Source organism: Cyrtonyx montezumae, unplaced genomic scaffold, assembly GCF_038088225.1.
Source record: "Cyrtonyx montezumae isolate F1298 unplaced genomic scaffold, pur_monq_1.0 scaffold_16, whole genome shotgun sequence".
NCBI classification, from domain to species: domain Eukaryota; kingdom Metazoa; phylum Chordata; class Aves; order Galliformes; family Odontophoridae; genus Cyrtonyx; species Cyrtonyx montezumae.
The window spans coordinates 4,601,219-4,629,086 of record NW_027071892.1 but is presented as its reverse complement, the minus strand read 5'-3'; the positions used below and the strand labels follow the sequence as shown (position 1 = coordinate 4,629,086).

General features: G+C 51.2%; 4 protein-coding genes across 7 annotated transcripts in view; 2 read left to right on the top strand and 2 right to left on the bottom strand.

The window, feature by feature from the left end:
- The window catches only part of RHBDF1 (rhomboid 5 homolog 1), a 31,982-nt gene extending 11,325 nt beyond the window's left edge, over nucleotides 1–20,657 (top strand). Inside the window, exons 2-19 of one of the 3 annotated variants that reach the window (XM_065732343.1) lie at nucleotides 1,113–1,248; nucleotides 3,354–3,484; nucleotides 5,745–5,846; nucleotides 8,543–8,756; nucleotides 10,831–11,037; nucleotides 11,709–11,831; nucleotides 11,974–12,134; nucleotides 14,255–14,506; nucleotides 14,925–15,036; nucleotides 15,848–15,922; nucleotides 16,216–16,377; nucleotides 16,491–16,591; nucleotides 17,219–17,282; nucleotides 17,739–17,833; nucleotides 18,406–18,481; nucleotides 18,999–19,099; nucleotides 19,363–19,516; nucleotides 19,901–20,657. In XM_065732343.1, the coding sequence (XP_065588415.1) occupies nucleotides 1,135–1,248; nucleotides 3,354–3,484; nucleotides 5,745–5,846; nucleotides 8,543–8,756; nucleotides 10,831–11,037; nucleotides 11,709–11,831; nucleotides 11,974–12,134; nucleotides 14,255–14,506; nucleotides 14,925–15,036; nucleotides 15,848–15,922; nucleotides 16,216–16,377; nucleotides 16,491–16,591; nucleotides 17,219–17,282; nucleotides 17,739–17,833; nucleotides 18,406–18,481; nucleotides 18,999–19,099; nucleotides 19,363–19,516; nucleotides 19,901–20,320 (2,664 nt within the window). In that variant the 5' untranslated portion in view covers nucleotides 1,113–1,134 and the 3' untranslated portion in view covers nucleotides 20,321–20,657. Of the gene's footprint in view, nucleotides 1–1,097; nucleotides 1,249–3,353; nucleotides 3,485–5,744; nucleotides 5,847–8,542; nucleotides 8,757–10,830; nucleotides 11,038–11,708; nucleotides 11,832–11,973; nucleotides 12,135–14,254; nucleotides 14,507–14,924; nucleotides 15,037–15,847; nucleotides 15,923–16,215; nucleotides 16,378–16,490; nucleotides 16,592–17,218; nucleotides 17,283–17,738; nucleotides 17,834–18,405; nucleotides 18,482–18,998; nucleotides 19,100–19,362; nucleotides 19,517–19,900 lie in introns of those variants that run through there. The other 2 variants (XM_065732344.1, XM_065732345.1) reach the window with 2 other exon arrangements.
- A 1,147-nt stretch (nucleotides 20,658–21,804) lies between these two features.
- SNRNP25 (small nuclear ribonucleoprotein U11/U12 subunit 25) lies at nucleotides 21,805–22,747 on the bottom strand. Its single transcript, XM_065732386.1, has 5 exons — nucleotides 22,640–22,747; nucleotides 22,476–22,566; nucleotides 22,296–22,401; nucleotides 22,148–22,222; nucleotides 21,805–21,859 (listed from the first exon to the last, which is right to left on the bottom strand). The coding sequence occupies exons 1-5, from the start codon at nucleotides 22,745–22,747 to the stop codon at nucleotides 21,805–21,807; spliced, it is 435 nt and encodes a 144-aa protein (XP_065588458.1).
- POLR3K (RNA polymerase III subunit K) lies at nucleotides 22,667–23,357 on the top strand. The gene is made up of 3 exons (XM_065732387.1): nucleotides 22,667–22,897; nucleotides 22,965–23,052; nucleotides 23,134–23,357. The coding sequence occupies exons 1-3, from the start codon at nucleotides 22,787–22,789 to the stop codon at nucleotides 23,259–23,261; spliced, it is 327 nt and encodes a 108-aa protein (XP_065588459.1). The 5' UTR covers nucleotides 22,667–22,786; the 3' UTR covers nucleotides 23,262–23,357.
- Nucleotides 23,358–23,487: 130 nt separating this feature from the next.
- GTF3C1 (general transcription factor IIIC subunit 1) overlaps nucleotides 23,488–27,868 on the bottom strand; it is a 40,141-nt gene continuing 35,760 nt past the window's right edge. For both annotated transcript variants that reach the window (XM_065732388.1, XM_065732389.1), the window contains exons 33-37: nucleotides 27,480–27,766; nucleotides 26,342–26,990; nucleotides 24,845–24,884; nucleotides 24,080–24,272; nucleotides 23,488–23,770 (exon numbers count right to left, since the gene is read on the bottom strand). In XM_065732388.1, the coding sequence (XP_065588460.1) occupies nucleotides 23,549–23,770; nucleotides 24,080–24,272; nucleotides 24,845–24,884; nucleotides 26,342–26,990; nucleotides 27,480–27,766 (1,391 nt within the window). In that variant the 3' untranslated portion in view covers nucleotides 23,488–23,548. The remainder of the gene's footprint in view (nucleotides 23,771–24,079; nucleotides 24,273–24,844; nucleotides 24,885–26,341; nucleotides 26,991–27,479; nucleotides 27,767–27,868) is intronic.

Sequence of the window (27,868 nt, the reverse complement as noted above, 5' to 3'; positions counted from 1 at the left end):
AGGGCCTTGTTTAGCTGAGTGCTGGGTGCCTCTGAGGACAGACAGAGCTCTCGTTGCCTCTCTGGTCCTGCTCATGCTTGAGGAAGAATTCCCACCTTGTGTTTTAGATTTGTCCTGCATTCAGAATAAATCGTGTGAATGTTGTAACAGTGCTGAGCTTTAATCCAATGAGAGCTTCCTTCTGCTCCTTTTCAAATCATGCATACCTGCAAAGTTAACGGGATGCTTGTTCCATCTGTTCGCCTTGGGGAGAGGATAAGGCTGACGCCCCACTGGTTTTTGTCTCCTGTGGTATCTGTGGTCTGGGACAACACAAGGGAACTGGAAAGGAATTGGATCTGTTGGCCCACTCAGCACATGTGCTTCCCACTGTGAGCCTGCTATTGTGCACGAGCTAGGGAAGGAAGAAAGAAATACAGGCTTGTGGAGCAGCTTAGGCACTTGTGGAGCTCTGTGATCTCATTCCTCCAGTGATATCAGCTTTCCTAACCTTGTCTTTTAGCATATGCTGCAAAGTCATTACTTGCACAGCCTGGAGAAGTTGTGCAGTCTCTGTCTCACTGCATGCAGCCTGAACAGCTGGAGAAGGCAGAGAGGTTGCAGAGTGGGCAAGGAGTTCCTCTGGTTGCTTTGGTGTTTCTGTTACTCAGCGGTTTTTATTTAAACACTGTATCATCATTATTTATGTATGAAAACCACTCTCAGAGAACTGGCATTAATGCTGAGCTAATGTTCGTGCTGCGCTTGCATTGCTCTGTGAGCTATGCTGTATTTCTGGAAAACGATTACATTTAAAGGAGATGAGAAGAAGCAGTTCTAAGTGGCCACTTGCTAATTCCCAAGTAGCAGTTAGTAGGGAATTGGTGCTGCTTGGCTTTGGGTGGGCGAGGGAGCTTGCATGAGTCGCAGGCTGCTTTTAGAGGGAGGTCAGTGGCTTTTAGCACTGCAATTATTTAGCTGGTTGGACTGGATCCAGATCTAATTAAGATTTAATGACGACTGTTTCTTAAGGAATCTGGATTTCACCGTAGTCTCAGAAAATCTTAATGGGGAGTAACTCTCAAACTTGTCACTGTGATCTGACACCTGATGTGATCTCTCCCTTCTCCTAGGCCTGAAGACAGGCGTGGGACAATGTCGGAGGCACGACATGACAGCACGAGCAGTTTACAGCGGAAGAAGCCACCATGGTTAAAATTGGACATCCCGGTGCCCGTGCCCGTGCCGGTGCCCGAAGAGCCGGTGCAGGTATGGGGACAGGTCACATGGGGGGTGTGCAGAGCCCTGCTGTGCTGGCAGCATGCCTCTGCTGTGGTTCAGGCAGTCCTGGCCAAGGGAAAGGCAGTGTGTGAGGGTGGTTGGGATCAGTAACAGGCTCCCCCTCGAAGGGAATATGGAAGGAGGGTCTGAAGTGAGGATGGGTGTTTCTCTCTAGCTCAGTGGATGTGACCGTTTGGGTGCCAGGATTGTGAAAGTGGCCCTGTGTAGGGGGTGGATGTAGGAATGAGGGATCCAAGCAAGAATTCCTTAAAGGAACTGGAGAAGTGAAGGGGTCCTAGAGAAACACCAACCTGAAAGTGATGGAGTTCCTGCTGAAATGATCAGGGAATTAATCCTACTTATGAGTAGCCAAGATAATGACAGGCTGTCATCAGTAACAGCACAGAAAGAACAGTTACTGGCAACACAAAGTTGTTAATAGCATGAGCACAAGAAATTTGTATGTGAAGAGAAATAAGCATTATTGAAGAGAGGCAGAGTAGAGATGAAGTGACAGTTTATTTGGGACTCTGCAAAGAGTGAGTAAAGCACCCATGTTTCTGCTGCGAATAGGAGAAATAACATATAGTCTCTGCTTCAGAGTGGCAAAAACTCTGACACGTGGGTGAGGTGATTGCTGGCTGCTCATGACCTCGCTGCAGGATGAGAGACTGCCTGCTCCAGAGCAGGTTCACGAGTGGAGTGTGGTGTCCAGGTTCAGAGAAAGCAAAGGTTTTGCATCTTCCCTGGAGGGGTTATTTAGCTGAGTGCTGATCAAAAATCATAAAACCATAACAGGGGTGTCAAGAACATGTTTGTCTTCAGATGGCATTCATATTGTTCTTGGAAGAGCATGGACTGGCCTCTGCTGTTCCTTAATCCAAGGACAGAAATGGACTTCAGCTGTGTGACAGCTTCTGGCAGATACACCTTGGTCTTAGTCCTCTCATGGAAAGAAAGAGATTGGGGATCTTTCTGTAAAGATTAGAAGACAACGTGGGGTTTAACTGTAGGTTGAAGCCTTCTGAATTGCTTAAGGTATAGATGGATGTTCTCTTACCTGAAATCTCTAAATCCAGATTGCCTCTCCAGAAGAAGCCTCTCTGTACTTACAGTGGAAGTTGGCATAGGTGATGTTCTTTGAAAGTCTGGTGCATACAAGTGCATACAGGCTCCCGTGGCTTATATCCTGAGTGTCTAGGCATTGTTTTGACATAAAACTAGACTAAAAATTAAGATTACTGAAAGTTATTAACTCTCTGTCTAGAAGGACTAGAGTTTCAAGCAATTTGAGATAGTGTCTGACCAGAGAAGCAGTCGGTTCGAGTGAAGCAGAGAGGCAGTCTGCTCAGTCTGTGTTTTAGAAATGGGATGGTATCTGCTAAGGTAATGAAAAATTAATGCAGAACAGCCCTGGGCGGTTAGCAAAATGGGCTGGGAGCAGTCTGGTGATTTGTGTCAGGTTTGGCAGGTGACATTCAGCCAGGAGGTGCTAGAAGCTTTCAGACCTGAGTGCATCCAGACAATTACATTATGAACAAAGCTGATGTGGCTTTCCCAGCTTGCTTATCCTGTGCCAGGCAGCAGCTGCAGCTCAGGCCCACCCACGGCTCTCATAGCCTTTTAGTGCAGATGCAGAGCTATTTATAAAGCTAATTTCACTTGGCCCTGCTTGGTGTGCTTCACTTTACTTTGTGCAGTGGCCTAGAAGCTTGTGATCTTTTCCTTCTGGCTAGAAAAAAAGCCAGGATGCAGGAGCTTCTGTAACACACCCATCTACAGATGGACATCGGTCTGTGGGCTAAGCTAGAGCCAGTCTGCACTGAAACTAAGAAAAAAACACCTCTGCGGATGCCAAGTCCAAGTGCTGACTGCTTGGTTCTACAGATTCAGTCCTGTTTCTTCACGGTAGCCAGTCATGAACTCAGTCCTTGTTAAGATGGTTTTGCCACTCAGCTGCATGTACCCAGCTTGTGGCTTGGGCTGAGGGCAGAAGGGGATTGTTGTGCTGCTGACTAAGTTGTTCACATCCTGTCTGGCCCTGTAGATCATAGTTCTGAGAATGCTGACTCCCCCTCTGCTTTCCTTTGCAGCCAACAAGACGCCAGGCCTTTCTACGAAGCGTGAGCATGCCTGCTGACAACAGCCGTGTGCCCTCTTTGCCTAATGAGGTGAGGAGACCGGTGCTACAACGACAGACCTCAATCACCCAGACCATCAAGAGGTGAGCTGCTGAGTTCCTGGAGCCTGGTTTAGTGGATTCTGCCATCCGTTGCCATCCTTTTTTCTGTTCTTCTCATTCTCCCATTGCCCGGCACTTAATGGCATGCTGTCAAAGTAGGATTGAGTTGTCTCTCTTGTTACCTATCATGAGGTCGAAGCAGAGGTTGGGTGCCCAATATATGAGCCTGTTGGTGCTGTATAGCTTGCCTTAATAAGCGAGGAGCAAGGTCCTGAGAGGAAAATAGGTGCTGATCACAGTCAGTGAATGGTCCTTGTCAATTAGAGAGAAGTTTTGATTGCCCTTGTGCCAGAAGAAGCTGGCTGTTTCAGGCCCTGCTGTAGCTAGCCACATATGATGCTGTGTCCTCTGGGACCCCCAGGGCTTTTCTCCCAAGCTCCTTTCCAGCTGGGTGCCTCCAGCATGTACCTGTGTCTGGGGATGTTCTTCCCCAGGCGCAGGGCTTTGCACTTCTCATTGTTGTCCTTCATGAGTTTCCTCCCAGCCCATTTCTTCTTGTCAGAGTCTCTCCAGGCAGGAGCACAACCCTGGGGAGTATCCACACTTCACAGTTTAGTGTCATCTGCAGACGTGCTGAGGGTACACTGTCCTATTGTCCAGATCATTAATGAAGATATTAAATAGGACTGGGTCCAGGACTAACCCTTGGGATACACTGCTTGACACTGGCCTCCAGTCAGACTTAGTGCCATTGCTCACCACAGTCTGTGCCCAACTATTCAAGCATTTACTTATCCACCTCATTGCCTGACCAGTCTTCAACATGGCCTGAAATCAGGCCTCTGCAACTCTTTGTGCCTGGGCATTTAGACAAGAGCATGTCAAGGTTGAGGAGATATCCTGGGAGAGTGCTGCAGGAACCCCGATAGGAAGTATTGTGTGGAAGGGGCAGGGCAGCCTCGTCCCCTGTAAGTCCTTACAGACAGGGCACGTGGAGCTACAGTGAGCAAAGGAGTGCTGGACAGTGATGGTGAAGCTTCTGCATACCGAGGAAGATGCCAATGTCCTACTTAGCATCAAGGCCATGGGTAGGCACATGTGGCTGGTGCACTGACAGACCTCTCGTGTCCTCCCATGCTTGCACAGACTGTAATGGCAATGTTGGGGACTGCATAGTGGCAGCATCCAAGTCTGTGCCTATAATGGTCTGGGTAGTGGTTTTGTAAACCTGAGTGCAGGGAGTTGATGCCATTCTGCAGTGCAGAATTATCTCATGCAGGTTGTTGTACAATATGAAAGCTGTCCAAGGCTCTGTCCAGGAGGAATCACAGCTTGTAGGTGGTTTTTTGCAGAGCACTGTGGAATGAGGGTAGGAAGGCAGGTGAAGCAGTGGAAAGGACTTTGCAAGAGGCAGAACTGCAGGAAATGTGCGAGATGTGAAACTAGCAATAAAAGCATGAAATAAAAGGATCAGAAACAGAGGCAGGGAATCGGAAAGTACTGAAAATAGCCTAAAAAACAGTGCTGTGAACAACAGAGGTAGGTATGCAGTAAAGAATTGTAGACCATATATCCGTAAAGGGTCTTTGGGATTTGTTTTGTGAGTCTAGGGAGACTGACTTCCAGGTTTGTTGTTTAATGCAGCCCCAGTTAAACACAGAATATGAAACTGCTCTGGCAGCAGGACTCCATGTGTTCCTGTTCACATGGCTTGGAGGACACAGATCAAATATGAGCCTAAGGTCAACTGTATGTGGTCCAGAACATGCCGTAGGTGCCTGGGTGTTGGCATCTAACACTGTTTCCAGTCTCCTACAGCATCCAAGATGTCCACACAAGGCAGTGTACGTGGCACAGATAGCCTTGTGCCTGAGGTGAGACCCCACCAGGGTCAACCGGAATGACTCCAGGGTACTTCCAGTGGCATCAGACACTTGTATCCTGTATCCAAGGAGATTATATCTTAGCTTGCTGACACCTCTTATGTTTCACTCGGTGTTGTCCAAAGCCATCTTGTGTGATCTGAAGTTGAATGTCTGGGCTAAAGAAGGCAGATCAAAGAGGTCTGGGGATGGAAGGGGATTGAAGCATCCGTGATGTCATCAAGACCAAAGGGATCATCAGAGATACAGATGCACCAATGGGATTCAGCAACCTCCTGGATCCTGCTGTCACGTGCAGTGTGGCACAGTCACTGCTGATGGGGTTAAATGAAGAAATGGGGAGATGTTAGACATAGGTTGCTGCCTGCCCCCACGGCCCAGAGGGCTCTTTCCGTTCAGCTTTCTTTTCTTTGCAGCAGACAGGTACGGTTTCAAAGAAGTCAGACCCTGCCTGTTCAGGGGAACCGGGTGGGCAGGAGTTCCCTGAGAAAGCGGCAGTCCCTGCCCCGATCGTTTTTCAGGTACTGGTAGAACTGAGTGTGCAACCCACCCCTGCATGTGTGTGCACATTGTGAACTGCACCAATTCTGGCTGTTGCTGAGATCACGTTGCCTTCCAAGGCCTGACAAGGAGCCCTGCAAATGGATGGGAGTGAGTTCCTGTGTGCATCTAACAGAAAACAGTGGTCACTCCTACTAAATATGTAGGCAGCTGTCAGTAAGTAGCATGGGACTAACTAACTGCCCACTCTCCAGCCTCACTTCCTTCTGTTTTTCTTAACAAGCTGACAACCTCCTGGTGTTCACCATAACTGCAGTATCACTCTGGGACAGCCACCATGCAGCCTGTCCTTGCCAGCTTTAATGCAGCGTGTGGAATATGTGTATCTTGGTCCCAAAGCCTTCTCAGAGCACAAGTGGAAAGAGAGAAAGTTGCACCAGACAGATGTGGTTTGGATGAAGCTGAAAGCTGGTGAATTCAGTAGAGCATCCATCCTTTTCTTGTCTCTAATCCCAATGTGACTGGCTTTGAAGTGGAGATCTTTATGTAGCACCAAAGAGATGTGCCCTGGGCTCCTGGAGTAGCTCAGCAGCCCATCAGCCACCATCCCCAGACTAGAGCTCAATGAACTTCTGAATGAGTCAGACATGGTGACTTTGTGCATGTCAAGGTCTGGACCCAGTGCCCACGTGTCCCTTCCCATCCTGCCTTCTTCGCTGTGCCGCTGCCAGGTGCCACTTTGATGCTGTTAGCATTTACAATTGTTGGTGTTTGGGCTCAAGCTTTCAGGGCCCTTAAGTTGATAGAAGAGCCAGTCCTTGATATTGGTTCATTGCTGATTAATGCTGCAGGATCTGTATCAGATGATGGGGCTCCCTGGCTGGACAGAGCTCTCATTGTTTCTGCAGAGTGCTCCAGATGCTCAAAACAGTTTATGAGGTTCTCCTGGACTGTCTTGAGTATGATCAGTGAGTGGGGCAGATCCCTATCCCAGTCCTGGGCCAGCAGTGGTCCTTGGCAGCTTGGGAGTGATACTTGCTGTGCAGAGCAGCTTTGGTAGTGCTTGTACTTCCAGGAATGTAGTTCCAGAGAGCTCTGAGGCACAGCCCTTTGCAGAGTGTTCCTCAGTAGGCTAATAGGCACCCACGGTCACCTTGATGTCTAACTATTGGTTGTGAAAGTTGGGAGTTGTGTTATAAGAATGTTTTGTGGTGTGTATTGTGCCTGCATATCTGCACAGCTGGCACACTGCCCCTGTCTGTGGGCTTGGTTCAGGTGTTGCAGGTCAGGCTCTGACCCCAGGCCCATCCACTCTGAGCTGAGGCAAAGATTGCTGTGGTTCAGTGATAACAGAGCAGTGCTCTGAGACCTGCGTAGCCCCTTCTCTGAGGGCTGGCACCTAGGGAGGAGCTGAACAAGCTTTTGGACAAGCTTTGCTGTGAGGGCAGGTAAGGCTAGCCTTAAAGTCCCAGTGAGACTTTGTGCCCACTGTTCTGGGATGCTGGGAGAATAAACAGTGCTTTTGGCAATGGTTGGTGGTTTGCATCTGCAGGTGTGAGTTTTGAATTTGCGTTTTGAATTCACATCTTTTTATGTAGTGGCAGGACATCTTAGTTGCTGGTTGATGATACGTATCTTTGTTCTGCAGAATGCAATAAGCAAAACCATTGTCTCTGGTGCTTTCACTCTCTTCACCAGTATGACCCACTTCTAGATGTAACCCACTTCTTACTTTTGTGTGTGCTTTCATGCTCCTTTTGTGATTTGTGAGGTCTTCCTTCTTAGCAGCTGGAAATCCTACCCGTGAGCAGTGGCCTGAGGTGAGGTTTTTGGGTTTGGCTCAGAAGGGTTTTCAGGTTTCAACACCTGGGCCAGCTGTAGGCTGATGCAACTTGCCATCTTCTGACACAGAATTAGCCACTGTGGGAAAGGGCTGGCAGGGCTGTGATGATCTTTGTAGCTTCTCCTGCAGTATTTGAAATCTGTTATCCTAACATGCACCTGTCTCTCTGCCTGTCTTAGTGCTTCTGACTCAATGCTCTTCCACAACAGCAGCAAACCTGCTTTGTGGCTGCAGCCTTGTGCTCCTGCTTCGGCCACCAGCAACTCTGAGCTGCGTGTGCCTGCTTCAGGAGAGGGCAGGACCACAGCAAGCATTTGCCATTAATGTTACTTCTGAGCAGGATGGGAATCCTGCAGCATGAGATGGAGAAGTTGGGGATATTCTATGAGTGTGGTGGGAGGCTGGGAGAGAACAATTAATTCTGATGGCCGCTGGGAGAAGCTACAGAGGAAAAGCTACAGCCCCACGATGGGGACCTAGAGCTGGCCTGAAGATGGTAAGTGTTTTTTGAGAGTGCCTTCTAGAGAAAAAACAACATTTCACCAAGTTCTTCTCTGAATTTCTGTTCCATCTCCTCTTCTTTCTTTTTAGAAAATGTCAGAGCTGACTGTTCTTTACACACATTTAATTTCTTGTTGTCATTGTTGTCTTAAAGGGAAAAGTGTGCTATTGATGGTTAAACATTTCTGCCCAGGACCTGTCAGGTTGCTAACACTGGCTGAGGACAGGCTCTGAGATGCTCATGGGGGGGACAGTTCTGCCTGTGTTTGGATTGGGGTTGGCTGGAAGTGACCACTGTGGGTTTTATCTTTTCAATTGCATAATCCGAGCAAACATGATGCTCCTGTTTACTTGTATGCTGGCATTTTTCAGAGGCACAGCTGACTGGTTTGGAGTAAGCAAAGACAGTGATGCTACACAGAAATGGCAGAGAAAGAGCCTTCGCCACTGCAGCCTGCGGTATGGGAAGCTGAAACCTCAGGTCATCCGGGAAATGGACTTGCCCAGTCAGGACAATATTTCTCTAACAAGCACAGAAACCCCCCCTCCACTATATGTTGGGCCCTGCCAGCTGGGCATGCAGAAGGTGAGTAGCTTGGGACAGTCAAGGCCATTGTGAGCTTCCTGCACAGTGTCTTCATCATCTTTAACCCATCTGTGGGCTTAGTTCTGTCTGAACATGTCTTGTCCAAAGAGTTGCAGTCTGTGGCTCAGTGTGGTGCCTGTTGTGTCTGTAATGGGAGTGTTACTACTTAATATCTTAATCAATGACATAGATAATGGGGTTAGTTAGAGTGCAACATCAGCAAGTTTGCAGATGACACCAAGCAGAGCAGTGAAGTTGATATGTTAGAGGCCATCCAGAGGGACCTGGACAGTCCTGAGGAGTAGTCCCATGACTGAGGTCCCATGACCTCGTGAGGTTCAACAAGGCCAAATACGAGGTGCTGTACATGAGTTGGGGCACTCCCCAATGTCAGTGCAGATGGGTGATGAGTGGGATGAGAGCAGCCCTACAGAGAAGGACTTGGTGGTACTGGTGAATGAAAAACTCATGTAAGCCAGCAGCTTGCAGCCCAGAAGGCCAGCTGTATCTTGGGCATCAAAACAAATGTAGCCTGCAGAGCAAGAGAGGCGATTTTCTTCCTCCGCTCCAGTCTTCTGATACTCACCTGGAGTACTGCAACCAGTTCACAAGACAGATGGGGACTTGATAGAGGGGATCCAGAGGAGGCCACAAAAACAGCTCTCACACAAAACAGGCTGAGAGAGTTGGAGTTGTTTGGCCTGGAGAAGAAAAGGCTCCAGGTAGATCTTATTGGTGCTTTTCAACACTTAGGGGGGGCTTATAGGAAAGACAGAGAAAGACATTACTGGAGTCTGTAGTGACGCAGGATTTGTACTGACAGAACAAGGAGCAGTGGTTACAAACTGAAAACTTGATTATGTTGTAGGACTTGGGAAAACCATATCTTGCATCAGCTGTACTACAGCTCTGCTCATGAGTCCTCAGAAATTGGTTTGGGTGCCTGCAAAAAGGGCATCTGGTAGCCCTTCAAGTGTGGTCCTAGGGGACCAGGATCCTGTCATTTGAATTCAGTTACCAGCTCTTGAGAAGTAACCCATAATATTCTAGCAAAGGGAAGACTCCTTGCTCCACTCAGCACCTTAATCTATATGGTATTTTGGCATCAGTGAACACCACTGCAGTGTGGGCAAGTGTGAAATGAATTCCTTCCAAAGCAGGTTGACCTGTGATCCAAATCCTGGCTGCATTGCTGAAACAGGAGAATATCGTGTCTTTCAACCCAGGGTCACCTTGCTGAATGCTTTGGTCACAGGATACTGAGAAATATTGTTGGGCTCTATGTGGACTACATTCAGACAGAACTTGGTTTCTGTAGGTGTAACTCCATAAAGCTTCCTATTGAGTGTGCAACTGTGGATTAAAAAAGGCTCATAAAACATTAGGATAAAGCACAGAAGTCATAAAGAAACCACAGCTGTGATGATGTAAGGACAGGGGGAAGGTTTGTAGCTGAAGGCAGTGTTTTCATTAGGTTGATTTGTGTTTGGCAGCTTTGGTCTGAAGAGTCCCAGAGAAGGGCTTGGAGCTCCTGGAAGCTTGCCTGCTTTATCCAGCTGTTAGGATTAACGGAAACAGATGTAAATATACAGTTAAGCCTCACCAGGATACTGTTTAAATCCAGAGCTGTACACCAACAGAAAGGAAACTAGCTCTTGAAAGGGCATGGCTCTATTTGGGGATTTCTCAAAGCCCTGATCAGACATCACATTCTCTGACTGCAGAGTTCTGTGGCACAGAAGATGAATGAATCCAAGGGCTTAGAAAGGGCTGAAGGAGGTTTGAAGCTGTCTGTGAACATCAGAAACGTTCTGGATGAAAGTAATCAATATCAACAACAACAAAAACACAACCCAATGACAAACAAAATAAATGAGGGGTTCGAGGACTTGGAATCTTAGCTTACAAGTTATTCCCTATCTCCATAATGTGGAATTGGTTGGTGTTTCTTCCGGCCTGGTTCTTGGTTGGCCACTGTCCTGGTCTTAAGAGGGAGATGATGGAGGCTTGGAAGGGGCTTGGTAGGCGAATGTTGGGGGTGGCTGTACGTACTGATGGGCTTCTTCTCTGGCAGATCATAGACCCTTTGGCCCGCGGCCGAGCTTTCCGGATGGCTGATGACAACGATGGCTACAGCATCCCCCACACGCCCATCACGCCCGGTGCCACGTCGCTCTGCTCCTTCACCAGCTCGCGCTCGGGCTTCAATCGCCTCCCGCGCCGGAGGAAACGGGAATCTGTGGCCAAAATGAGCTTCCGAGCAGCTGCAGCTCTGGTGAAGGTACTGTCTGTGCGAGGGCAGGGGCCAGGCTGGCAGCAGGATGCGGCCCTGCCCTGGAAGAGCAGGGAGGGGGAAGGAGCTATTTTTTCAGTAGGAAAAGGTGCTTTCTGTGAGTAGAGAGGATGGAGGAGAGCAGTGGTGGAGGAGAAGGAACCAGGGCATGTCCTCTCTTATTTCAGCAGTCTAGCAGGCAGGATGTACTAGAGGCTAGGATGCTGGCTGGTTTGTGGTATAGGTCTTGCTGGCTGTTGATTCTCACAGTCAGTGGCCTTAGAGTGTTCCGGCCTGCTGGGACCTCTGGGTGGTCTGTCTGCACCTGCTTGTTGCAGAGCAGAAGTGCCTGAGCCTCTTGGCATGCAAGGCTCTTTTCTGAGTCTCCTAAGGATCGTTGTATGGGTGACCCCTGTGGCTGCTGTTCAGTCAGATGTCATTGTACGTTATGTGGTAGGGGAGCACGTTGCAGGCCTTTATGGGAGATGTGGATCAAGAAGTGGGGTAGCACTGGGAGGTGTCGCCTGGAAGGTGCTGCACATTGGCAGGACTGTTGTGCTTGATGGATCAGTGTGACATGGTCAGTGCTTGGGCTCCTTGCATGCAGGCCAGGGTGACCCCGCGTGGGCCTGGGGTTGGGGTGTCTGGCAGTGACTTGATGCTGCTCTGTCTCTCTGCAGGGTCGCTCTGTGAAGGACAGTACTCTGAGGAGGGCTCAGCGACGCAGCTTCACCCCAGCAAGTTTCATGGAGGAGGATACAGTGGATTTTCCAGATGAGCTTGACACTTCTTTCTTTGCTCGGGTGAGGGGCATGGCAGTGGTATGGTACTGACGCCGGAGACTTCTCAAGACTTGCTCTGGCAGGGCTGTGTGCTGCAGTGTGATGCTGGTGTCTCAAATGTGATGCCTCTTCCTTCTGATGGGACTTCCGTGTCTTTGCCCAGGAAGGAGTCCTTCATGAGGAGCTCTCTACTTACCCGGATGAGGTGTTTGAGTCGCCATCAGAAGCTGCAGTCAAAGATACTGAAGTGAAACCTTTAGATCAGACAGATCTCACGGGAGGTGCCTTGGACAAAAATGAGCTCGAAAGAAGCCACTTGCTACTGTAAGTATTTTCCTGCAAGGTGCCAAAGCCTAAAATGGGATGGTGATCTGCCCATTCAAGAGTGGAATCTTTGGTGCGGGGCAGCTGCTGGGGCAAGACCATTGCTCCTTCATGAGGGAAGTGCCGAGGGTATTTGGAGCAGAGGTCAAAGGGCAGAGCAGTGATGGGGTTTCTTTAAGCCCTGCATGCTTCTCTTGATGTTCTGGATGAGAGTCCTCCTGCCCCAGCAGCCTCTGTGAGGTGACTCTGAGGTCACCTCTCCAGCAGCTTCCTGATGTGATGTGTATTTGAGGCTGTACCATGGCTTGGGGAAACAAAAGATGCTTTAAATCAGCAGTGAAGATGCTGAAGGCCCAGCCTTCAGCTATGAAGAATGCAGCGAAGGTAAGAAGGCTGTTGCCATTGCCACAGTCACCAGGAACTGTAGAGAGGAGTGAAGCATTGCTGAGTGTCAAGCTGAGCTACATTCCTCACCTGAAACCAGAGAAAGGTGTGGCACTGATGCTGAGAGCCCTACAAATATGTGGGTGGTACTATACTGTATGCCTAGATTTTTTCCACCTGAGTAATTGCTCCCTGTCGTTTCCGAGTTAGCTCTGACTTAGCTGGCAGCTCACCCCAGCAGAGAGCAGTGCTGGGTGTGAACATGTAGCAGACAGGGAGGTCCTTGTTGTGGTTCTGCTGCTCGCAGCCCATCTTGCTGTGCAGGAGTTTTCCCTTCAAGTGTTTCCAAGAACTTGACGCAGTCTTTAGCAGAAGTAGAAGCAGCAAATGATGGGTGCTTGTTGTCTCTCCTCTGAGATGGTCTCACTCTTTTTGGCTCCACTTGGATTTTCTTGAGTCTACATTCCTTTCCCACTTAGAGAGCTGCTATCAGAATTGCAGTCAATTGTCCTTCTAGTGTTTGTTTTGGCATAGGCAGATAGTCCAGCATGAAAGTACCGGGAAATAGCATGTCTGTTTCACAGAAACCTCATCCTATTGCTTGTCCATACTGCAGAGCTCTCTTAACTTCTCCAAGACACTCTGCTTATCTTTCAGAAAAAGATACGGTTTCTGTGACCACTGTTGACAACCACTGTCTTTGTGCAGAGGTGGTCACTTAGGAAGCCACAGGAGCTATCTGTTATCTAGAGACTGGAGCACCTGGCAGGGACACAGTGCTGGGCAGTGGGAAAGGGGGAAATAGCATGCAGTTCTCAGTGCTGTGTACCTCACCTCCAGACTGTTCATTAAGAGCAATGAAATACAAAAAGCATCAGAAGACTCCCAGAGCAGGTAGTATTCATCAGTAGCTTATGCAGTGTTCATTGATTTCATACTCTATTTTGGTAAGAAAGCATTCTACTAGACTGGGATTTTTATTGCGTTGTTGAAGCTTGGTTTTGTTTTTCCCCTGAGAAATGTGTGCATCAGTGCAAATAAAGGGATGAGTGGAAGACAAGTTGTGAGAGGTAACTGGCTTGGTTTTGGTTCCTGCTCTTCTTTTCTTTGTGGTTTAATGGGCATGAGGATTTGCCTTGCCAATCTAATCAGAGTGAAGTGCTTCAAGGGTTGGGATTTCCACTGCACTTCCATTTCATAGGAAAGAACAGAGGGAGAGGATTGAAGTAGAGGAAGAAGTAGATGTACAAGTGTTAAAGCAGCGTGTTCGGGCAGCTGGCCCTGGAGATGCTGAGGCTGTAGCACATGGCTTCCATTTCTCTCCATCTGTTTTGAATCAGAGAAAAGACTTCTCAGGTGAAGTTGTAAGAGATGGTCACAATCACAGGATGCTGTTCTTGCTCCCTGCTGCAGTGTCAGTGCTGGGAGGCTGGAAGCTCAGTGACACCTAGCTACAGTCTCCCATTGCTGAGAAAAAACTCTAAAGCTGCGAGACCTTCTCAACAGTGGGATTCAGTTTGGCAGCTGAGTTTGGTGCCTTGTGCCACCTTCTGCACATAGTCCAGTGCTTTTGTTTGCCGGGGCTTTGTAGCTCTTGGAAAGGCAACTTGTGCATCAGAGCACCTTGTGTGCCACGGGCTGCTGCTCCGCTCGGCTGTGGTGGGACAGGCACAAGGCTGCTCCCTATTGCCGTGCCACGGAGAAGGAAACCATCGCTGTCGCACTTTCTATTCCAGCCCGCTGGAACGAGGCTGGAGGAAGCAGAAGGACGGGGGCCTGGCACAGCCCAGAGTGCGCTTGCGGCAGGAGGTGGTGAGCGTGAGCCCACAGAAGCGCGGCCAGCGCATCGCCGTCCCGGTCAGGAAGCTCTTCGCCAAGGAGAAGCGGCCGTACGGGCTGGGGATGGTGGGGAAGCTGACAAACCGTACGTACCGCAAGCGCATCGACAGCTACGTGAAGCGGCAGATCGAGGACATGGATGATCACAGGTGAGAGCTGCAGCCGTAGGAGGTCCAGCCGGGCAACAGGAACGCACCCTGCTCCTCCTGTGGCTTTGGGTGTCTGCATCTCTTCCCCACTGCTGCTGTGGTGAATGCGAAGGCTCAGGGATCCCTGCCTCTGGTGCTTTCCAGAAAGTTGGTGTTCAGATGCGTGACGCAGTTTGGCATTAGGCTTTTGTATTCGTGGCAAAAAGTGGCTTGCCCAGTGTCTGGGGGAGTCAGTACACAGAGGCTGCCTGCTAGCAAGATGATTGCTCCCAGTCTTGTATACCCTAGGTGATCTGGGTTCAGTCCCCATAGTCTGCCAGGGTTCCTTGGAAAGAAAACAGCTTTCTTCCTTGCTCTGTGAGCAGATGTAACGTGCCTGGATTTCTGCCTCTGATCTTTTCCCTTTCCCTCCATCCAGGCCCTTCTTCACATACTGGGTCACCTTTGTGCATTCGCTCATCACCATCCTTGCTGTGTGCATCTATGGCATTGCCCCTGTGGGGTTCTCACAACATGAAACTGTTGATTCAGTAAGTAAATCACCCTGACTTGGAGTGTCATTGTGTCACAGCCCCCAGCACAGTGGCCACCTGCCTGAGGGCTTTTTTGGCTGGACACAGGAGAGCAAAGCATCTGTGAACCTACGTGCTGCCTGCTTTCCCTCCTGCAGTCACGCTGCTCTTGACATCGAGCTGTGTCAAGTGGGCTTTTGGCACAGAGCATGGTGGGCTCGTGGCAGGTTCTGGTTGAATCTGTGCTGGGAGCCCTTCTGAACAACTTGTGCCCCTCCTGGTGGGGACCTGGAGGTTGCTCATGGTAGGGAAATATTTCAAACCCCAGTTAAGTTTCTGTAATAGCCACAAGGTTTTGCTTCTGCTAGGAGCAGAACAGACCTGTCTGACTTAGCTCCAGGATCAGCTCACTACTTGTAGCCTTCCCATGCGTCGACAGAGGTTCTCTCTGAGGTGTACATCTGTATAGCACCACATTCCTGCTCCAAGCAGAGGATGCTCAGGGTTACTTCTCACCTACAGGTCAGACAGCTTTCACAGCACTGTCACCAGCTTCTGGACCTGCGTTGCTGACAGCTGCTGCTTGTGTTGCTGAGCTGTGTGAAGCTTTGTACAGGATCTCAGCTACTGTGGGAGAATGTGAAGTAGCCAGATAAGCATTTTCAGTGAAATCTTTAAGTGAAGGTGCCTAGACCTGCCCTCCTGCAAAAGGCTGGTTTGAGAGAGCTATGTACCCAGTCATCTAACATGGGGATTTCTGCTCCTTCTGGGATCTGTTTTCACCAGTCCTGCCACTTGCTCATGGCACTCTCACTTCTTCTCCTTGCAGGTTTTGCGAAACAGAGGGGTTTATGAAAATGTCAAATATGTTCAGCAGGAAAACTTCTGGATCGGCCCCAGTTCAGTGAGTGTTATCTGGGGCTGGCAGGGGGCTGTGGTTGTAATGTCCCAAAGCTTCCTTCCTGGCCACAGAACAGGCCTTTCTGGGGCCACAGGCAAGCAAATTCTGGATTCTCATTTTGTGCTCATTTATTTGAGGCAAATACTGAGAATACACCTGATGTGTTTTGAACATCATCGTGCAGGACTTCTCCGGCCCTGTGGGGGGTAGCCCTTGCTGTTCTCCCCAACCTGCTCTGCCCTGGGCAGTCCTTGTCTACACCTTGACTGAAATGAGCTTTTCCATCTCTCTCCCAGGAGGCCCTGATCCACCTGGGGGCCAAGTTCTCGCCATGCATGAGGCAGGACCAGCAAGTGCACAGCTTCATTAAGGCCAAGCGTGAGAAGGAGAAGCACTCAGCATGCTGTGTACGAAATGACAAGTCCGGCTGCGTGCAGACTTCGGAGGAGGAGTGCTCAGTGAGTGTGGTGGCCGCTTTCCTGCTGTTACTGCAGGCACGGGGCCACTTCTGTTGATGCTTTCTCCCACCCCAGGATTCACAGTGACACCTCTCCTCTCCATTCTCTTGCAGTCCACCCTGGCTGTGTGGGTGAAGTGGCCCCACCACTCCAGCACACCATTGTTGGCGGGAAGCAAGAGGCAGTTTGGCTCTGTTTGTCATCAGGACCCCAGGTGGGTCCTGCCTGTCCCACCTGCCATCATCCCGGGGACACCAGGGATGCTGTGACAGCCAAGTCAGAGGCATGGGGTCCAGGCCAGTTCATTGCAGAGTGCATAGCAACTCCTTCTGGAAGCTTCCCAGAGTGTGCACATATTTGTGCTCCTTGCAGTCTCTGCTGTTAGCTGCTCACGCACGCAGTGGTTTGTTCTCAGCTGTGGGTTCTTTGCCTGTCCCTCTCCTCACCTGCTCCCTTTTCTGCCCGCATGGGCTGCCACCCCAGGGGATAGCAGCTGTGTTCCCAGCTCGGCTCTCCTGCCAAGCCCTGGCAGCCACTTTTGCCCTTGGTCACCACGGGCTGATGGAGGGCTGAAACCAGCTGAAGGTCCACGTTTGGGGTTTCGTTATGTTGTTGGACAGCTGTGTGCTCTGCCAGCTGCCTTCTTACTGAGGCTGTGCTCTCTGGTCATGGGAAGCAAGCTGCATCTTTGATCAGCACGGCCTTGGCTGACCTGAAGTAGTGTGTCACCAGTGTGCCAGGGACACAGGGGACCTATGGGAGTGTAGCCTGGGGGCAGGGACAGCACGATGTGTTAGGGAAAGTCATTTCTCAGGGTGATCTTTACTTCCTGTTGCTGCAGGGTGTGTGAGCAGCCAGCCTCGATGGAGCCACATGAGTGGCCAGACGACATCACCAAATGGCCGGTGAGCATTGCTGGTGGCACAGGGCCTGTGCTGGAAAATGGCATTTCCAACCCTCTGTGCAGAGCTGCAGCACTGTTAGTGGGAGGGGTCCTTGGTGCAGCCTCCTGCTCATCACAAACACCAGATGAGGGTGGCAATTGCTTTGCCTAGCCAAGGCTTGAAACCCTCCAACAACAAAAGTTCCCACTGCATCTGCTAAAGCTCCAAGCCCTGCCAGGGTAATAGGATGATGGATACTCACTCCATCTAGGGGCTGTTCAGTTGCTCGGCAGGGAGGAGGCATTGGTTTGGGCTCCAACAGCCCAGGCAGGTGGGGTGTGAGGTACCCTCTTACCGTCAGAGCCCTCGGAGGCTGGTGTCTGTGGGACTGGCTTCCTCTCAAGAGGCTCTTCTGACCTTACCCAGGCAGCAAGCCAAATCATGCATCTCTGACTGCAGCCTGTTGTCGTTTTCCAGATCTGCACAAAAAACAGTGCTGGGAATTATACGAACCACCTTCACATGGACTGTGTGATTACAGGCAGGCCCTGCTGCATTGGGACCAAAGGAAGGTAATGAGTTTTATCTGTGTGGAGAGGGGCTGGGCATTGGGTTGAGAAACAGAGGGCTGTTTTAAGGTTGTAGGCACACCCATTTGTCTTCCTTGTCCTTCCTGCTTGCAGCTCAGAGCCATGCTGGGGAAAGGAATTTGGCTGGGAGCCTTGATGGGTTTTCCAGGCAGAGCAGGGCTCTGGAACAAGTATGGGGTAACAGCCTTTCTGAGTTTGGTGTGGCTGGGTATCTCACTCAACTGATTCTACAGTTTAAAGGGACTTGGAGCCCTGGGGATTAATGTATCTCTTGAGGAATGCGGTGCTTTTCCCTGGGATGGCCAGCTTGTTCCTAACAGACTACACCGACCCCAGTCTGACTTCTCTGTGCATGCTCTCAGCTGTAACTAGCTCAGTTTTAGCACTTGTTTTGGAACCTTGGTTGCAGAGGTGCTGCATAGCATAAGGACTGCTGAAGGAATCAGTCCTTGTAGACAGATTTGGGATGAGGAGGAGTTAGTGGCCATGGAGAGCACAGGATAACCCTTCCATGTGTGACTTGTTCCTTCTTTTGATTACTGTGCCTCTTCCAGGTGTGAAATAACTTCCCGGGAGTATTGTGAATTTATGCGGGGCTATTTCCATGAGGAGGCAACACTTTGCTCTCAGGTAAGTGCAGAGCAGGGGTTTGTATGGCCGCCCTTGCTTCTTCTGTTCCCCCCTATCTGCTTGGCAACATCTGGGAGCATCTGCAGCAGTGTGAGTGGCAAAGCTGTGTCCTGCCTCTAGGCTGAGTCCTACCCTGAGCCCAAGGGAAGCTGCTGAGCCAGGATGTAGTGATGAAACTGCACCTGTCCTTGGGAGAGCAGTTTAGAAATTGGGGCTGACAACCACAGAAGCCCAGCACGGCTCCACTGTAGAAGCAGCAGGTGACTGCAACCTTCCTGCTGCATGGGTGAACACATGTTGTACGTGTGTTGGGGTGATGAATAAGGGCATAATGCTGCCACAAGTTGGGTGGGGACACATGAAATGGTGCTGGAGGCGAAGGCTGGGACTTGGGATAGCAGAGAAATGAGTGGAGAACCCCATTTTCAGAGCTAGCTGCAGCCTCTGCTCTGGCCATAACTGGCCATGCCCAGTGGTGTTGGCTGGCACACCTCACAGTCCCCTTTTGCTGCCCTAGGTTCACTGCATGGATGATGTTTGTGGGCTCCTCCCTTTTCTAAATCCAGAAGTCCCTGACCAGTTCTACCGTCTCTGGCTCTCACTTTTCCTCCATGCTGGGTAAGTGTAGGTGCAAACTTCCAGTGTCTGGGGGTTGCGTGAGGGTTGTTCTAGCAGTTTCTGCCCTCAGGGACACCACTGTGGGGTTGAGCTGTTGTCCCTGCTGAGGCTTACCAGGCTGGACTTGCTGGGAGGGATATCAGAGGCACAGGCTGTGCCAGGTGCTTCAACAGGGCTCAAAAACCACAGCAAAGAAGACAGACAAGCACGCTGTGGGGAATTTGGTGGCTGCTGCTTCAGCTCCTCTGCTCTGAACTTGGCAGGATCCTGCACTGTCTGGTTTCAGTCTGTTTCCAAATGACAATCCTGCGGGACCTGGAGAAGCTGGCAGGATGGCATCGCATCTCTATCATCTACCTGCTCAGTGGCATCACTGGGAACCTTGCCAGTGCAATATTTCTACCCTACAGAGCAGAGGTGGGTGTCCTACACACTGGGGTTCCGGCAGCTTCAATACAAGCCCCTACGTGCTGTGCCTCCCTGGAAGTCAGAGCTGCACTTATCTTTGCAGCACGCATACTGTGCAGATTTGTAGTTAGAAGCCAACACCACACTGTCCTCTAGCTGCTCAGCAGTGACATACCCCAGAGCACGCTAGGCTTCCCAGGTGACTGACCCATTCCAACTGCAGCACGAGGGCTGCCCTGAACCTCATTATCAGGATAAAGTCTCAGACTGCAGCATCTCTTTCTGAACTAACACCCAACGGGGAGTTGAAATAACCCTCATGCCTGGAGCTGGTTGCAGAAGCCAGGCAGGTGGGACGTGCGTGATGTTACCTGTAATGTTCTTCTTCTGCAGGTTGGCCCTGCAGGATCCCAGTTTGGGATTCTGGCCTGTCTCTTTGTGGAGCTCTTCCAGAGTTGGCAAATCCTGGCACGGCCGTGGAGGGCTTTCTTCAAGCTGCTGGCCGTGGTGCTCTTTCTTTTTGCCTTTGGCCTCCTGCCTTGGATTGATAATTTTGCTCACATTTCAGGATTCATCAGTGGTTTCTTCCTCTCCTTTGCCTTCCTGCCCTACATTAGCTTCGGGAAGTTTGATTTGTATAGGAAGCGATGCCAAATTATTGTCTTCCAGCTCATCTTCATTGCACTCTTCTCAGGACTTGTGATTCTATTCTATTTCTACCCCATCAAGTGTGAGTGGTGTGAGTTCCTCACTTGTATACCATTCACAGACAAATTCTGTGAGAAATACGACCTGGATGCACAGCTCCACTGAAAGGCAAAGACTGGCTTCTCGAGCAGGCACTGGAGATGGACTGTCTTTGCATTTGCTGTGCTAGTTCCACGTGGACAAAGCTTCTAATCCAGTGACACTTCTAACCAGGGCCGTGGTTAATTTAAACAGTCTCTAGCACTCAGCAGGCATGGTTTGCCTTCTCAGAAGACTCTGAACAGAATGTTTGTGCCTTGTTCAATTGTATTGAACCTCTTCTGCTGCCATTATTTTTATTACACTAGTTTCAATACTACATTTTTAACCAGAGTTATTTACTACTGCTAAGGTGGTGATTAAATGGAAAGGTAGCGTTTTAGCTACTGCTAATTGTTTTGCACAGTCTGTGGCTACGTTTGTTACTTTACCCCACCGATGCTGTTCCAAGCACCCAAAGTAACCTGGCACACATCTGCAGCTGGAAGTAAGAGCTTTAGAAGCCTCAGAAAATGGAGACTCTTTAATTACAAAAAGCATACAGCTCAGAGAGGCAGGCAGCAACTGCAGAAACATGGGAGAACATCCATTCAGCTGGAGTCTGCTTCTCTGTGCAATCCTCCAACCCCTTCCTCTTGGAGAGTGCTGAACCCGTTGTCTGGTCCTGGCAGGGATGGAGACTCTGTTAAAGAACAGAAGTAAATGGGAATAGCATTGCTAACTGCACGCTGGGCTCTCTCATCCCTGCAGGGCCAGAGCTGACGGCTGGGCCGGGCCCGTGGGGTAAAGCAGAGCTCTGCAAATATGGGCAGCACTGAAAGATGAAAGCCTCTGTGGTCACAGGGGGACGGTTTCTAACATGCTGCACAAAGGCACCATGACCAAAAGCTGCCTACTTCTGTTATCCCTTACGAGAGCAGTGTAAGCCAGAAAAAAATCTGTAAACAAAAACGGCAGGGTACAGAGGCAGAGGTGCCTTTGGTAGCTCCTTACAGCTTGCAGTAACTGAGGAAGATGGCTCAGAATGCACTTAATGAGGAGCCTTTGCTGACTGCATTTGCTTGTGTGCAGTGACGGGATGCTGCAGGTGCTCTGAGTGGGACCGGAGCGTTAAGAGCACAGAGGGAGAGCTCTGTGTGCTCATGACAGTTGGGTGTAATGAACACACATAGAGGAGGATGCAGGGAGCTGCGTGGTGGCAATCCATCAGCAGCAGCACAGAGAGCTCGTCTTCCTGGCCCATCAGATTTCCAGTTTCACAAAGCCTAGAAGCAATCACGAGGGCAAACAGGGGCACTGCATTTAATGAATCTCAGGGCACTGTGGGAGCAAGTTCAGAGTCAGGAATGCACAGCAGAGTTAGAGACGCACCACTGCTAGCTCTGAGGTATTGCTGCTGCTGCTCCTGATGTGCTTTGACCCACCCCTTCCCTGCACAAGCAACGCAGCCAGGATGGGGGGCCAGAGCCAGGCTGTGAGCCCCGAGCAGGCATGGGCACACAGCAACGCTCTAAGCCTGAAGGACGGGCACTCGGGACTCACGTGACAGGTCACTTTCGGAGTTTCTTGACGAAGCTGACCTCGTCCCTGTTTCTGATGCCGTACCTGCACAGAGAGTTGCGCTGTCGCGTCCCAGTTCTCCTGTAACCACAAGCTGAAATCCCGCAGCTCCCGCTCCCGGGGGCGGATGTGCTCCTAACGGCGCGGTGTGCCGCCGTGCCTCCGCCGGCACCGCGTCCCGAGCCGTAACGCTTCAGACGAGCTCCACCGGCCCAGCGCCGCCGGCACCGAGAACGGCCGCGGGGATGCGCGGCCGCGGCTGCCCGGCACACACGCGACGCTCCTCCCGCACCCCATCCCTCCGCTCCCGCACAGCCGGGAGATCCCGCTCACTCTCTCAGCTTCTTTCTGTCGTCCGCCAGCTTCTCCCCGCCGTACGTGAGGTGGTACGTCCTCCAGATGTACCTCCTGCGGGAGAACAGCGGTGGCGGCGCGGGGCGCGGGGCTGCGGATGGCGGCGGCCGGGGATAGCCACGCTCACCAGCTGAGGTGCTGCGCACCGCCGCGCCGCGCCTGCCGGAGCTGCACGTGCCGCCGCAGCGCCTTCTTCAGGTCCAGCACCGTCGCGTTCTGCACCACCACCACAGCTGCGGGCACGGCCCCGCTTCTCAGCGCCCGCACCCCCGCGCGGCCCCGCTCCCCCGCTCCCCGCCGCGCTCACGCATGCTCTCGCCGTCCGCCCTGCACACGCGCACCGTCACGGCCTGCCCGTACTCCAGCGCCACCTGAGAGCCGATCTCCTCCGCCGTCACCTGCGGGCGGCACCGCGGGGCTGAGCCGCGCCCGGCAGCGCCCGCCGTCCCTCAGCGCCGTCCCCTCCCCCACCTGCGGCGGCAGGTCGCACAGCAGCGGGTCCTGCACGAGCCGCGCCAGCGCCGCCTGGAACAGCTCGAGCACGTCGGCGTGCGCCAGCTGCTCCTCCGCGTCCGCCATCGCCGCCGGAAGGGGCGGCCGCTCCGCGCGGATGCGGCGATGCTGCTGTTCTGCCCGGCGTGCGGGAACGTGCTGGTGGCCGAGGAGGGGCCGCGCTGCCACCGCTTCGCCTGCACGACGTGTCCGTACGTGCGGAACGTCACGAGGAAGGTGCGCGGGGGGGGAGGGGGTGGGGAAGGATGCCGGCGGGGAGCGGGGCTGAGCGCTGTGCCCGCAGGTGAGCAGCAGGAAATACCCGCGGCTGAAGGAGGTGGACGATGTGCTGGGCGGGGCGGCGGCGTGGGAGAACGTGGACTCCACCGCGGGTAGGGACGGGATGGGGCGGCTGCGGGAGGGGGGGGGGGGGTGGGGGGGGACGGCCCTCAGCTCAGCGCATCTCCCCGCAGAGCCGTGCCCCAAGTGCGAGCATCCCCGCGCCTACTTCATGCAGATCCAGACGCGTTCGGCCGACGAACCCATGACCACCTTCTACAAGTGCTGCAACGCGCAGTGCGGCCACCGCTGGCGCGACTGAACCCCCCCCCCCCCCCAACCACCAAACCCCGCGGTGAGGGCCCCCGGGACCCCCCCGTGTCCTCCCCGGTGTCAATAATAAAGGCAGTGCTGCAGCGGCGGTTCTCTCTCTGTGGTGGATCTTTGCTGTCCCCTTAAACGGATTCAGAAGTTAACCCCCCCCCCCCCCAAAAAAAAAAAAAAAACCCAACACAAAAACACAGCACCACAGAGCGACGGATGACAGCGTTTAATCCACGTTCCCCTTTACGGGGTAAAGCAACGTAACAAGGCTCACGTTCACCTCTTCTACACGTGGATGATCTGCACCCATTTGTTCCAGTTCACTTCACTGGGGAACACCCTCCCCAGCCTCAGGGTGCAGTCTATGGTGGGCTCGTAGTACGCTGCTGAGGCTTGGCTCACTCTGGGACCGTGCGGACGCTGTTCGATGAGTGGCCGAGAGAAGAGCGACGCCGCGGGCGCCTCCTCCATGGGGAACCTTCTGATGCAACCCAGAGCCTCCAGCCCCTGCAGGGAAACTGCATTTCAGCTTAAGCATCTGGCAAACAGACCAACCCCCTGCACGTAATCCTCTTCGTGTTCTCAGGAAACGCAGACCTACACTTGGTGATCTTGAATTCTACCCACCAGGGGTTTCAGTGCAAAGTAGCAGCGGGGGTGAGCTTCCAGATGTAGGAAAAAAAACAAACCAGAACCCCCAAACTTCTCACCGTGTGTTGCGCTAAGAACGTATGCCTTCATGGGGGTTTTTGAAAGAGATCTTAAACTTGGGGATTGAAAAGCAGGCTGAGGTGACAGTGCTGGTTACTCACGTACCTGCAGGATCTCCAGGACAGCGACGGGCTGCAGCGTCCCCGCGTAGTGCTGCAGCAGCCTGCCCTCTGTAATGCCTGGCTTCGTCATGATGTGGTACAGCACAGCTTCCATCATCCCCTTACACACGGGTTTGTTCAGGGTCCCGTCCACAATCCTCCACGGTCTCCCAATGAAGCAGACATTCTCGCACGCCCTGCAAAAGCCAGTTTAAATTCAGCTCTGCCAGCTGCTGGATTGGACCAGCCCCCAAGTCCAAGCTGATGTACCGTGTGCCCCGTGTCCTTTAGTTCCCCCTGTCTCTTAAATACCACCAGGTCTGGAGGCACCACCACTGCCCCGGGCTTTGGTAGCTCCAATATCCTTAGACTTACTGCAATATGCAGCAATGGTGCTCTGACAAGAAACTGAATTCCTTATTCTGGAGGGAAAGGACAGACCCTGCGTGGCAGTTCACACTTCTCGTACTGCAGAGTTTCTGTAGGCCTTTCCTGGGCAGGTGGAAGATGGCATCTACTGACACTGCACTCGTGAAGTACAGTCAGTGTTGTTCCTCTCATAGTGGAGCACGGTATGGGAGAGTGCATGAGAACACATGAGCAATGATAACGAGAGCACTGGAGGACAAATGGGGTTCACCCTCTGTGCACTCTGCTGTGCCCATGGGAACCTAACACTGAGGTCTCCAAAGCGTTTGCTTCAGAAGTTACTGTGGCAGTGCTCTGTAACTGTAGCTGCTCAGTCACTGCAGGCATGGCTGTTACTCACCTGTCCTTAGCTGCCTGGGCCAGACCTGGCACAGAACTGCCTGGAAAAAAAAAAGAATATGCAGTTTTGAAGTTAATTAGCCCAAATTCATTAGTGGAAGGAAAGCAAGAGGTGGCTGAACTGTAAAAGGCAACAGCTTGTGCTAGAAAATAACAGATTCAAGCTACGTTGTTCTGGGTTGCATGGGGAGCTCCAAGATTCGCTCCGCCTTTACCCACATCCCGCACAGCTTTTCTTCCCACACTGTTCCCAGAGCCACATCTGTCTGCTCCAGCCACTTCTGGTGGTTCTGTTCCCCAATCAAAGCAAGGAGTTTTATTCCTGGAGGTCTCGTGATGTGGCTGAACCAGCTGTGTGTGCTGGTGTCACCCCGGGCACAATGCAGGGGCTGTGCCTGCTGCTCTCACAGGGGTCGCTCACTGAACCCAGCAGCAGTCACAGCGAAGCTGAGGGGATGTCTGAGTGACTGCACATTTAGGCCTTGAGAATGCAAACTTGAGATTTCAGTGGGGTTTGGTTTCAAAATGAAGGCTGCCCTTGCAACGTCCATGATTAAAACCCACGATGGGTTGTAAGTACACGATTAGTTAATGTAGGTTCCTCTGCTGCACCCAGAGGCAAACAGCTTTGGCTTAAGCACATGTAAAACCACCTGGCTGGAAAGAGCTCTGTGCTTGGTAATGGCTACAGTTTTATCCCTCCTATGTTACAAACAGGTAGAAGTTGAATCCATAGGAGTACTTTAGGAGTTCTTAACGTGAAACTGTTCAAGTCTATGCCATTTAGACAGCCCTGGGACTGTGTTGTGCAGGAAGGCTCTTCCCAGCACCCAACTCCAGGACCACACGGCTCAGTCTGCAACTGTAGATGAAGCAGTCTGTGGCCAAACGTCACACCTTGTGATTCAAGGTGTGAAACTAGAAGAAAATCCCCAGCAATCTACCCCATGTGAATCATGGCAATGAATGTTAGTGGTTAAAAATGAAAACTGGCAGCAAAAAGGATGGGAAAATGAAGTCAGATTGGGTCACTAAAGAGGATATTAATCTCGCTGGCATGTGCTGCATTCTGGTGGATGGTTTAATGACTTTACAGCTTTTAGTCATGGGCATTCTAGTTAAAGCACAAGCAGCGCTGTGTTTTGATTTAAAGAAGTCAAGCCTTTGGACTGAGGCCAGAGATGAGAAAATTCGTATCCAAATATGTCTCTGGAGAAAATCAAAAGACACAGAAATGAGTTTTTAAGGAAAGCACATTTCTGGACTAGTCATAAACATTCCAGGGATGTGCACGGGAAGGAATCTTTGATGTATCTGGAACTTCAATACCTTCCAAACCAATTAGTGTAATACTGTGTTGTCTGTGAGAAATGAAAACCTCTCTCAGTGGCACAGCTTCATGAGGGATCTAGTACGTGCTTATCAAATAGAGAACTTGTCGGGTGATGATGATGATGAGCTAGGTGCTATTCCTTGGATGTAGAGCATTCCTACATACCTTTAGAGACCTCTGGGTTCTCCTGTAAATTGGAAACATCATCATCCTGCTGTGAGGCAGAGCGTTCAGGGCTAGGGATGTGCTTGCTGTGCTCAGTGCTGAGGTCATCATTCCCTACTTGAAGCTGGTTGTCCTCAGAACAAGGCTTATCTTGATCCTTGGGCATGTCCACATTGACAGTGTCTGAAGCTTCAGCTGTATGTTCTGTCTGCCCTCCCACAGAGCCTGTTTCCCCTTCTGGGATTAAAGGTTCCTTCATTGTAGCAGGGTCAGTAACATCTGTATCCAAGTTACTTCCATTTGCACTTTGCGAACCGCTCTGCAGACCCCGGCAGAGTTGGTCAGCATCCTGAAGGCCATCACTTTGAGTCCTGCATCTCTTCCTTGGGGGTTCTCCATCACTGGGACAGTTTGTGTCCTCTCCCAGCTGTTCCTCCTCTCCTGAACGCCCCTCTCCCTTCTTTGGTGCTGACAGCAGGCAGTCCTGTTGTACCTCTGAGAGGGCTGCGTCTGCACGCTGCTGACCACAATCATCTGGTTTATTCACAGGACACACTGAATGCAATAGCCATGGCTTAGCAAACACAATTGCAACCAGTCTTACACTATTGCCTCCTACTTCTAAAACCTGCTGCATTTCAATCAGGTCCTGTGGAAAACAAAACAAGAATTATCACAGGAAGTTACACTGGAAGAATGTCAGTATAACCAAGCACCACGGAACTGCCATCCTTAACTAGCAGAAAGAAAGAGGAAGAGTTTAGAGGAGGAGCTTAGTGGGATATTTGGTTTCCTGCCCCGTTGTGTCCCTTAAACTTTTCTGAAGTTACAGCCCAAAACATTTTTGTTCAGCTTAAATTAATTTAAAATGAAACTGGGAAAGCACACTTCCCCTGCACAGGTGGATGCTGGTTCCTCTGGGTTTCTGAACAAGTTCATCCCTATCTCTGCTTTAATTTTTGGCCTTCCTGGCTGTGAGGTAAGACAGCTATCAGACTACTGCTGTGTTAACTCTTGCCTGACAGGAATAGCTTCGCTCAATTTACATCTGCTTCACACAGCCTACGAGACTGCTGTGTCCACGGGGAACCCCAGACATGCAGACATTAACACGTGTCAAGTTGCTGTGTTAAACCACCTGAATGTACTGCTGCAGGTTCCTGGTGCGTGCGGGTTCCAGCTCTTCATAGCTGCAGAACTGTTTGCCCAGCTCAGCTTTGCAAACCCCAAAGTGGGAAGTGGCCTCTATGGCATTTCGGATCTCCAGAACAGCAGCCACGTCCCTGGGGTTATATCCACAGCGTTCTGTACACTCGTGAACAAACTGATCAACGTTGTAATTTTCTTCTTGGATTTTTATCAGTCTGGTAAAAGTTTGGGGGAGGGAGGAGATTCCCACAGCCATGTTATCAAGCGGAGAAGAAACTGAAAATCAAATTAAAAAAAAAAAACAAGTGGTTAAATGGTGATGCACTGTTACTGTGCATCTATGGAAAGATAAATATTCGGAGACAGACAGACAGGTTA